The sequence below is a fragment of the Eubalaena glacialis genome, chromosome 4, assembly GCF_028564815.1.
Source record: "Eubalaena glacialis isolate mEubGla1 chromosome 4, mEubGla1.1.hap2.+ XY, whole genome shotgun sequence".
NCBI classification, from domain to species: domain Eukaryota; kingdom Metazoa; phylum Chordata; class Mammalia; order Artiodactyla; family Balaenidae; genus Eubalaena; species Eubalaena glacialis.
This window is the reverse complement of record NC_083719.1, coordinates 5,337,351-5,346,728: the sequence shown is the minus strand read 5'-3', so window position 1 is coordinate 5,346,728 and position 9,378 is coordinate 5,337,351. Positions and strand designations below refer to the sequence as shown.

General features: G+C 46.0%; 1 protein-coding gene across 1 annotated transcript; it reads left to right on the top strand.

Annotated features, from left to right (window-relative positions):
- Positions 1-7,230: 7,230 nt before the first annotated feature.
- Positions 7,231-7,752, top strand: LOC133089573 (glycine cleavage system H protein, mitochondrial-like). The gene has a single exon (XM_061187642.1). The coding sequence runs from the start codon at positions 7,231-7,233 to the stop codon at positions 7,750-7,752; it is 522 nt and encodes a 173-aa protein (XP_061043625.1).
- The last annotated feature ends 1,626 nt before the right edge of the window (positions 7,753-9,378 follow it).

Below are 9,378 nucleotides of genomic sequence, written 5' to 3'. Positions count from 1 at the left end.
GTCTATGACACAGAAGAGGACTGTCAGCCGACCACGTTGGTACACTGATCTCGGACTTCCAGCCTCCAGACTGTGAGCAGTAAATTTCTGCTGTTTATAAGCCACCCCAGTGGTGGCATGTTAGTACAGCAGCTGGCCCAGCTCCCTCTGCCCTCCCCCGCTCCTCTCCCCAGCTCTGGAGGCTCTGGCCACATTGGCTTCCTTGCTCTTCCCAAGCCCTCCAGGCTCCCACCTTAGATCTTTGCCCCTCCCTCCGCCCACAACCCTCCTCCATATATTCCCTTGGCTCCTTCCCTCCCCTCCTTCTCAGCCAAGCCTGCCTTGGTAGCCCTGATCAGTACGCCCTTCTCTCCTCCACACTCCTGATGCCCCCAATCTTGCCCTAGTCTGTCGTTCTTTTCCCTACAGCACTTTGCAACTCCCAGCGTGCTGTAGAATTCACTTCTTTACTGTGTTTATTGTTTCTGTCCTGTCTTCTTCCACAAATGTGAGCTTTGTTCACTGATGTTTGCACAGTGCCCGGAACACACACACAGTAGGTCTTCATTAACTACTGGTTGAGTGAATAAATGAAGGGTGAGTAAAAGTACTTTGTACTTGGCATGGGTCTGGGGCAAACAGGGACTGTTCCTACAACCACGTGTGATGGATCATCAAGGATGCACTGGTCAACCAGTCCAGGAGCCAACAGCAAGAAAGGATGGCTCCAAGAGATGAAGAAGTTGGCATTGACCAAGGGAAAAGGAAGCTCCCTGGCAACCAGCCTCTCGAAGGCCAAGCGATGTCTCCTTGGAGAACACCTGCTCCCCTTTGCGCTTATTTCACATTCAACCAAGGAAGCTCTGACCACTAGCAGAGGCTTTTGGGTACCAGAAGGGGTGCTGGGACAGGAGGCCTAGTTATTTTGGCTGATGGACAGAAAGATCCCAAGTTGGATGTCGCTCGGTGGCGCTCTGACTGGTACATTGTCCCCGTGGCTGGTCCTGCACTTCCCCTAAGCAGACCTGTGGTTGTGAAATATTGCACCCCACCCTCTGCCTGCCCAGCAGCCTGTGGCCTCCTCTCCACAGTGCCCGGTGGTCAGGGAAGAACAGACACTTTGGGACAGCAGTTCTTGAGCCCAAGGCCCTGCCACTGACCCCCTGAGCCCTTTGGGTCAACGAAGTACAAAGGGAAGCAACCACAGAGCCCAGCATCGGCCTGCATGCTAGGTTCCCTGCAGGAAGGGAGGACAGTCCAGTCCCCAGCTCCAGAGATTTCGAAGAGCCGTTCCATCCTTGGGCCAAATGTGGTCCCCGCAGAGATGCAGAGAGCTGTTTGTGTGGATGGAGGGCAGCACCAGACCTGAGGTGGGCATCCTGAGCTGTCACAGCTGAAGCCAGAGCCCACTGTGCCACTGCCCTGCGTCCAAAAAGGTGGAAGGAAGGAAAGAGGGAAGGAGGGAAGGAGGGAAGGAAGGAAAGAAGAAAGGAAGGATGGAAAGAAGGAAGGAAGGGAGGAAGGATGGAAGGAAGAAAAGAAAGAAGGAAGGAAAGGAGGGAGGGAGGAAGGAAGGGTGGAAGGGAGGAAGGATGGAAGGAAGGAAGGAAGGATGGAAAGAAGGAAGGAAGGGAGGAAGATAGGAAGGAAGGAAGGATGGAAGGAAGGAAGGATGGAAGGGAGGAAGGATGGAAGGGAGGAAGGATGGAAGGAAGGAAGGAAGGAAGGAAGGCAAATAATTGCTCACCTCCTTGAAATAAAAATAAGTATCAATATTTATTACCAATATTGAATATGAAACTGACAGCTGTTCTGTGCGTGTTACTGGTGAAAACACAGAAGTGCGTGGCACGGCCCTTACAGTCACTTTTCTCTTAGGGGGAGAACATGAGAAACAACCATGGAAGAACCCACTGAATCACTCTGTGCAAATGACAAGTGTTACTTTGAAGAAGGCGAGTGAGGAGAGGTCAAGTTCACTGAAGAAGGCTTAATAAATATCAGAAGCAGACCCTGAACTGGGCCAAGAGCCACCTTGCTTGCGGGGTGTCCCTGGTTTGGCTGCTCAGATACTGTCTCATTTAATCATAACAACAACTCTGCAAGGGAACTACTATCGTTCCCACTTTACAGACGAGGAAACCGAGGTGCAGAGCAGTAAGGGATGTGAGGAATCCCGTAGCTGGTGAGGCGTGGGGCTGGGAGTCTGTGCAGAGCTCCTGGCTCTTACTGTAGCACCACACTGGCCTCCACCAGTGGAGGGCAAGATGTGAGAAAGGGATTCCAACCTGGCCTTGAGGGGAGATGCTACGGCAGGGGTGCACCCCTCCCCAGGGCCTCTGACGTCCTTGCCCACTGCATGGCCTGCAGCAGTGGCCAAGGCCAGCTCCAGGACGGTGGTGGCCACACAGTCGGTAGAGGGAGGAAAAGAGAGTGGGCCCTCAAACATGCACACGCACACACACACACCGAGCAGCTCAAGGCCCATAAGCCCCGCTGTTCCGTTGGTTCTCTCCCTTCACCATTTTGAAATAAATTAACTATAATGCATCAGGTTAAAAATGTTCCCCTACCTACTTACCCCCTCTGTTGGAAATTACAGTTGCCAGATCCAACACAGTGAATTCAGGCAGGGATATAAATATTTAAACAAACTCAAAAGCAATGTCTTTGAAAAGCAAAGAATTACTCCTTGAGAACGATCACTACTGCATTTATTATGGGGGTCACAGATTAAGTTATTTTATAATAAAATATGTCTTAAGGGTATTTTTATTTATTTTTTAAAGAAAACCTATTTCCTTTTAAATTTTTATTATTTATTTATTTATTTTTGGCTATGTTGGGTCTTAGTTGCTGTGCACGGGCTTTCTCTAGTTGTGGCGAGCGGGGGCTACTCTTCGTTGTGATGCGCGGGCTTCTCATTGCGGTGGCTTCTCTTCTTGCGGAGCACAGGCTCTAGGCGCGCGGGCTTCAGTAGCTGTGGCTCACGGGCTCAGTAGTTGTGGCTCACGGGCTTAGTCGCTCTGCGGCATGTGGGATCTTCCCAGACCAGGGCTCGAACCCGTGTCCCCTGCATTGGCAGGAGGATTCTTAACCACTGCAACACCAGAGAAGTCCGTTAAGAGTACTTTTAAATCCTCTTAGAAATGAAGAGTAAATTTAAGATTTCCTTTTAAATGCGGGTAAGAAATAATTCATAGCAAATGGATGCCTCAGTCATATGTCAAATCTCAAAGTGGTTTTTAATATTCTCGGAGAGGTTATGGAGAGTCTTTGATGGCCGGTGACTCATCTTATTCATCAATCATTTCACTGTCTGTCTCCCATTGATAGGGGGTCAAGAATTATGGACTGTGGGCCAGTTCCAGCCTGCTGCCTGTCTTTATAAATAAAGTTTTATTGGGACATAGCCATATGTATTGGGGCCATATTGTCTCTGGCTGCTTTTGTATTAGGACATCAGAGTTGAGCAGTTGTGGCTGGGACTCCCCTGACTGGGCTGGCGTCCACATCAAGGGTTTCTCCACGTTGTGTAGAACTAACTATAAAGCAGGCATGAGGGCTTCTCCCCAGTCAACTAGACATAACAAATCTCCCACAAGGAAAATGAGGCAACTCAGCAGGGACAGAGGTCAGAGTCTGAACCACATACTTATGCAACTTCCTTGTGCCTTCTATACCAGCCAGAGGCCAAGCACATAGACACAACATCTACTTGGTAATGAAATACTCATGCACCCACCCACACTTGGTGGCTTAGATAGCACCTAGTCCAGAATGAAGCATTCAGGTCTCAAGGACACCGATCCTGTGGTCAAAGTTCCATAGTTTCCAAGGCCTATTACCAAGCCAGGTGCTTTTATTCAAAGAGAAGTCTGTTGCTCTGCAGAAGAGAGGTCTTTGCTCCAACAGTGTATGGTTCTGTCCCATGATCCTCTTGTTGGGGCTTCCCAGAGAGGCCGCACACAGGGAACGTCACTCATCCGCTCTGTCCTGAGGCTCAGGTGGCGGGGCAGTTTGGATCGTAATCTGCACCTGCTACAGACTCTTCTCTTGCTCTGAAACCCCATTGAAAACCGGTGGTCTTTCTGGTTATTCTGTAGATAGGTTGGAATAGCACACTCAAACGTGGTACGTGTCGCCTCCAACATCCGAAAGTGCCCCTAAGTATGGAATCTATTTTTAGTTTTAAGTAGAAGTTGTGTGCAGCAACTTTTCTTTAACCTTCAAAAAGTATCCTGATGTGCTATAGACCATAGAGGCCTAGGGACATTATCAAGGTAATGGGCCCATGAATTTTCTTTGTATTTATCTCACCTGCTCTAACTGTCATGGTTCTTATATGACATCTGCTATACACTGAATTATGTCCCCCAGATTCATATGTTGAAGCCCTAACCCCCAATATTACTATAGATGGATATGAGGTCTTTAAAGAGGTCATTGAGGTTAAATGAGGTTGCAAGGGTTGGGTCTAATCCTATATGACTGGTGTCCTTATAAAAAGAAGAGACATTAGTGCTCACTCTCTCTCGTGTGTGCACGAAGGAGAGGCTGGGTGAGGATACAAACAAAAGGCAGCCATCTGCAAACCAGAAAAAGAGATCTTGCCAGAAACCAACCCTGCTGGCCCCTTGATCTTGGACTTGTAGCTTGCAGAAGTGAGAAAATAAATTTCTGCCATAACAAAACACCAGTGTGGTGTTTTGTTATGGCAGCCTGAGCTGACTGAGACAGCATTGAAGGTACTTGTTATTTCTTGATCAAATCCAATCTACATAATTCCAGGCACATACAGGGTCAGTGTGATATTCTGAAGGATATCAAAATAATCAAGTTCTCCAGAGACTAGATTATGGCAGAGAAGACAAGTGAATACAACTCTGAGGCAAGATTGTGAAGGTATATTGTTGGCCCTGCCAAGTAAAAGCAAACTTCTTCTGGTACTTGCAAGTTGGAAAATAATAAATGAAAGCATTTGTCAGATCAATAGCTGCATATCAAATGCCAGGAGCTCTGTTCATATTTTCCAGTAAAGGTACCATGTCTGAAAGAACAGCTAATATTGGAGTCACCATGTAAATAAGTTTGTGGTGATCCATAGTCCAATTACCTTCTGAAAAGGTCAAGGCTTGTGTATCTATCTTCCAGTTTGACAGGATCAGATCCTAGGTGTCCAGAACACTGAATCTTGACCATCTCTCAACCTTCTTTTTACCTAAAGATAGACCCCTTTTCCCTGTTTACTTCACTGCCTCGTGGTATTCTTGGCAAAGCAATCATCTCAAAAACTTAGTGACTGCTGATGTATTTGCCTCCAGTCACTCTCAGGTACCTATAACTGCACCCAAAGACTTTTCCTAAGCACTGTTCTGGAATCTCCTTTGTTTTCTGGCCTCCTCACTCCTGTGACTCTCTCTCAACAAAGAGGCAGCCTCTTGGAGGCCATTGGGCATGGGGGGCAGTCTACCTGCTCACTCACACCTTTGTCCCGAGTCATGTTATTTCACTCAGAAAGTTCACCAAAACTGAAAAGTCAGCTCAATTACATTTTATTCCCATATTTTACTGTTTGGGGACTAGAAACAGTTACCTTTTGCAGCCTTACAAGTTCCTGAATTTCTGGACTATTACCTTTCATTTTCTGCTTAAAAACAGCCAACTATTTCCTGAGCTCACCTCTTCCTTGGATCGCCTTCCCAAACAGAGCCAAGTCCAATTATAACACATTTCTAACATTCCATTTTCCAGTACACCCCCTATCGTGATGGGGTCTGCCTTCCAAGTCTCTGCAGGTGACCCTTTGGTTGAATGATTTGTCACTACATCACATAGATGTCCAGACACCCAGCATGCTGTTTCTTCACCCTCTCTTGCCCAACTGCTAAGAAAATAGCCACCGATTTTTTCACCCAAACAGCCCACTGCAAAACAGCAATTTCCATGGTGTTAAATAAATTACGCTAGTTGTTGGAAACAACACCCAAATTTCAGTGGCTCGACAAAGTAAAAGTTTCTCATGCACTTGATATCCAATGCAGATTTTCCAGTTGGGGCACCTCCCTCAGGCAGTGACTCAGCAATCCTGGCTCCTCTGTCTTGAGATGCTGCCATTTCTAACATGTGGCTCTAGATTTGCTACAGGAGAAGAGGAGAAAGGATCAGGTGTGCAAGGTATTTTATGGGCCAGCCTAGAAGTATCATCTATCATATCTGCCTACCTCCCACCGGCTGGAATTAGTTTCAGGGTCCCACTTGTGTAAATGGACCTGGTAAATGTCATCCTCTGGTTGCACAGGAAGAGAATTAAATGGTTGATAACAATGAGAATTATTTCTGCCAAAGACTAGTCTGAAATGTTACCTGATGTCTTTGCAGAATCAAACATTTCCCCCTCCACTTACACGTGTCTTGAGCATAATTTGTATCACATACCTGCCACCTTGTGTTAAAAATTTATTTTATTGACTCATCAGGTAATGAGTGCCTCAAGGCTGAGAACTGTCCTGTATTCATCTCTGTAGCACCTGAGCCTGAGCTCTGCCTGCCACTTGGCAAGAGCTGAATGAATGCTTGTCAGGAGGATGTTGAGAGGGGAGGGAAGCGAGTGGAGGAGAGTGGGCATTGAATCTGTCCTCTCTGCAGGGTAGGATGGGTGTTCTCTATTATGTGAACTAAAAATGCTGCCTGCCATATCAGTAAACAAAGGATGTAGCAGCCATTAAGCCATCACATTACAGTCTCCTGATGGTGAGTCCTGAGGGAACTCAGGATAGAAACAGGATGCCCGCCATCAAGCCCTCAGTCACTGCAGCCACCCCACATAGATGCACCCTGAGGAGATTCAGGATGAGAAAGCACAGGATACTGGCCCCAGACAGCTGAGGTGCTTATCAAAGGAATGATTTCAGTGAGTCCAGACTCTTGCATCTTCCCATACAGAGAAAAGCACCAAATTCCTTAACTTGAGATGTCTGGTTTTCTTTAATTAACAATAATCTTTTGACATTGCCACTACCCAGTCTTTGTTGCAAAAACTCCTATATAACCTGGCTCCCCACCTTGTCTCTTCAGAGTGACCTGAGATTCTTTGTCCCCAGCTTAAGTCCTCGTTTTTGTCCCCCGGATAAAACAACTCTCAACTTTTAGGCTGTGCATTTTTTTCAGTTGACAGTTTGAAAGAGAAAACTTGGGAGCTATTATAAGGCATATTTTCTAATAAAAATGAAAGTAGTGACCCCTGCGAACATGGCGCTGCGAGCGGCGCGGAGTGTGCCAGCCGTGGTCTGCAGCCTGCGCGCCATCTCTGTGCCCAACGTGTCCTGCCCGCAGTGGCCCTGGGGACTGAGGGCGGGCGCCGTCGGGGCGCTGCGCGCCAGCCCCGCTCTGCTGTCGGTGAGTAAATTCACAGACAAACATGAATGGGTAACGTCAGAAAACGGTGTTGGAACAGTGGGAATCAGCAATTTCGCACAGGAAGCTTTGGGAGATGTTGTTTACTGTAGGCTGCCTGAAGCTGGGACAAAAGTGAACAAACAAGAGGAATTCGGTGCTTTGGAAAATGTGAAAGCTGCTAATGAACTCCATTCTCCTCTATCAGGAGAAGTAACTGAAATTAACGAAGCTCTAGCAGAAAATCCAGGACTTGTCAACAAATCTTGTTATGAAGATGGTTGGCTGATCAAGATGACACAGAGTAACCCTTCAGAACTAGATGAACTAATGAGTGAAAAAGCATATGAAAAATACATAAAATCTATTGAGGAGTGAAAATGGAACCCCTAAATAAAGTAGTTTGAAACAACTTAATCTAGCATAGTTGTCTTAAATTAGTAGTGGATAGATTTTTTAAAAGCAACTTTTAGCAAAAGAAACTACTTGCAACAATGTTGCCTGAAGAAAATACCCCTTAACTTCCTAATGATGTCAGATAAACCCTATGCATCTTTTTCACAACACCCTATGATTTTTAGGCTAGTCTCCAGTTATAATATTCAGAATTCCTGAAATTATCTGTGGTAAAACTAGTTATAAAAATTATGTAATTCAAGGATAACATTGTTATCTTAACCTTATATAATATTGTAACTTGCTTACAGCCATCCCTGGATTTGGGTCAAAATACTCAATGATATTCCCACTGGAAATAAATGGCAGTGGAGAAAAGTTTGTTAGCTGCATAGTGTCCAATGAAGAGCGTTACTATCTTAATTTTGCAATATACTGTGTTTGCTGGTGCTATTTTTGTACAGTGAAGCAACAGCCTTGCAGGAAAATAAGAAATGGTTTAATAATAAAATATTCAACTTCTTAAAAATAAAAATGAAAGCAGCAGTATGCTCCTTTCCATTTATTCAAGAGGGAAAATTGTCCCCGAGCCCCACCAGCCTTGGCATTCACTTGCCAATCTTGCATCTCCCAGTGCTTTATTCTCAACACAATGAACATTCTTAGTACAGACTATTACTTATATGTCTTTGAATAACATCTCTTGTCCTGAATTAAATTGTTACTTATAATAGAAAAAAAAGCTGTAAATTATGGGCACTGGACATTCTCAGGATGCACGCTGCACTCAGTACTGGGAGGGTGATGTACGGGGAGTCTGTGCCCTGAAGATTTAGGACGGCACCCCAGGCTTCTCTTCTCAAGGAGCCCAAGAGAGAAAACCTTCTTATTCAGGCAGAGCTAGGTCCAATTAACTGATGGAAATAAATAAAAATGTGGAACAGTAGCCCCTTTTTGTGCTGTTAACCTAAGAAACAAAGGACTCCTGAGGAAGCTGCACGAAGGGATTCTGAACACCATCTGTGAGGTCTCCTGGCCCCCAAGCAGGGGCGAGTGAGTGTGGAAGAGGACGCCTCCTGCGGGACAGAGGGAACCAGCCACCAGGATGGATATTCCAGGAGCTATCGGGTGGTTGGGGAGTGCGGAGGGGGGCACCACATCTAGGAGGTGCCGTCAGAGGTGTGGACAGTGCAGGTTTGTATTTACCTTGACAGTTTTCTAGCAGATGCAAGTGTCTTGTTCTAAAATAAGAACAAGACTGGCGGTCCAGTGGTTAAGACTCCACGCTTCCACTGCAGAGGGTGCAGGCTCCATCCCTGGTCAGGGAACTAAGATGCCGCATGCCCGCAGGACAGCTAAATAGATAACTAAATAAGTAAATAAAAAATGTGTTGAGTAGATAGACTACACTTAAAAAAATAAGTGACTATTATTGGTATATAAATTATAATAAATAAATAAATAAATAATCAGAACATTGTGACAATGTTCTGACAGGTAGACGTGAAGTGTCTTGAGGAAGGGCACATTTTTATAACTTGCCCAGCCCTGGCCATCCCCCCCAGCCCTCCCTCCCCAGAACCCAGCTTGGAAAGGGGATTAGCTGTG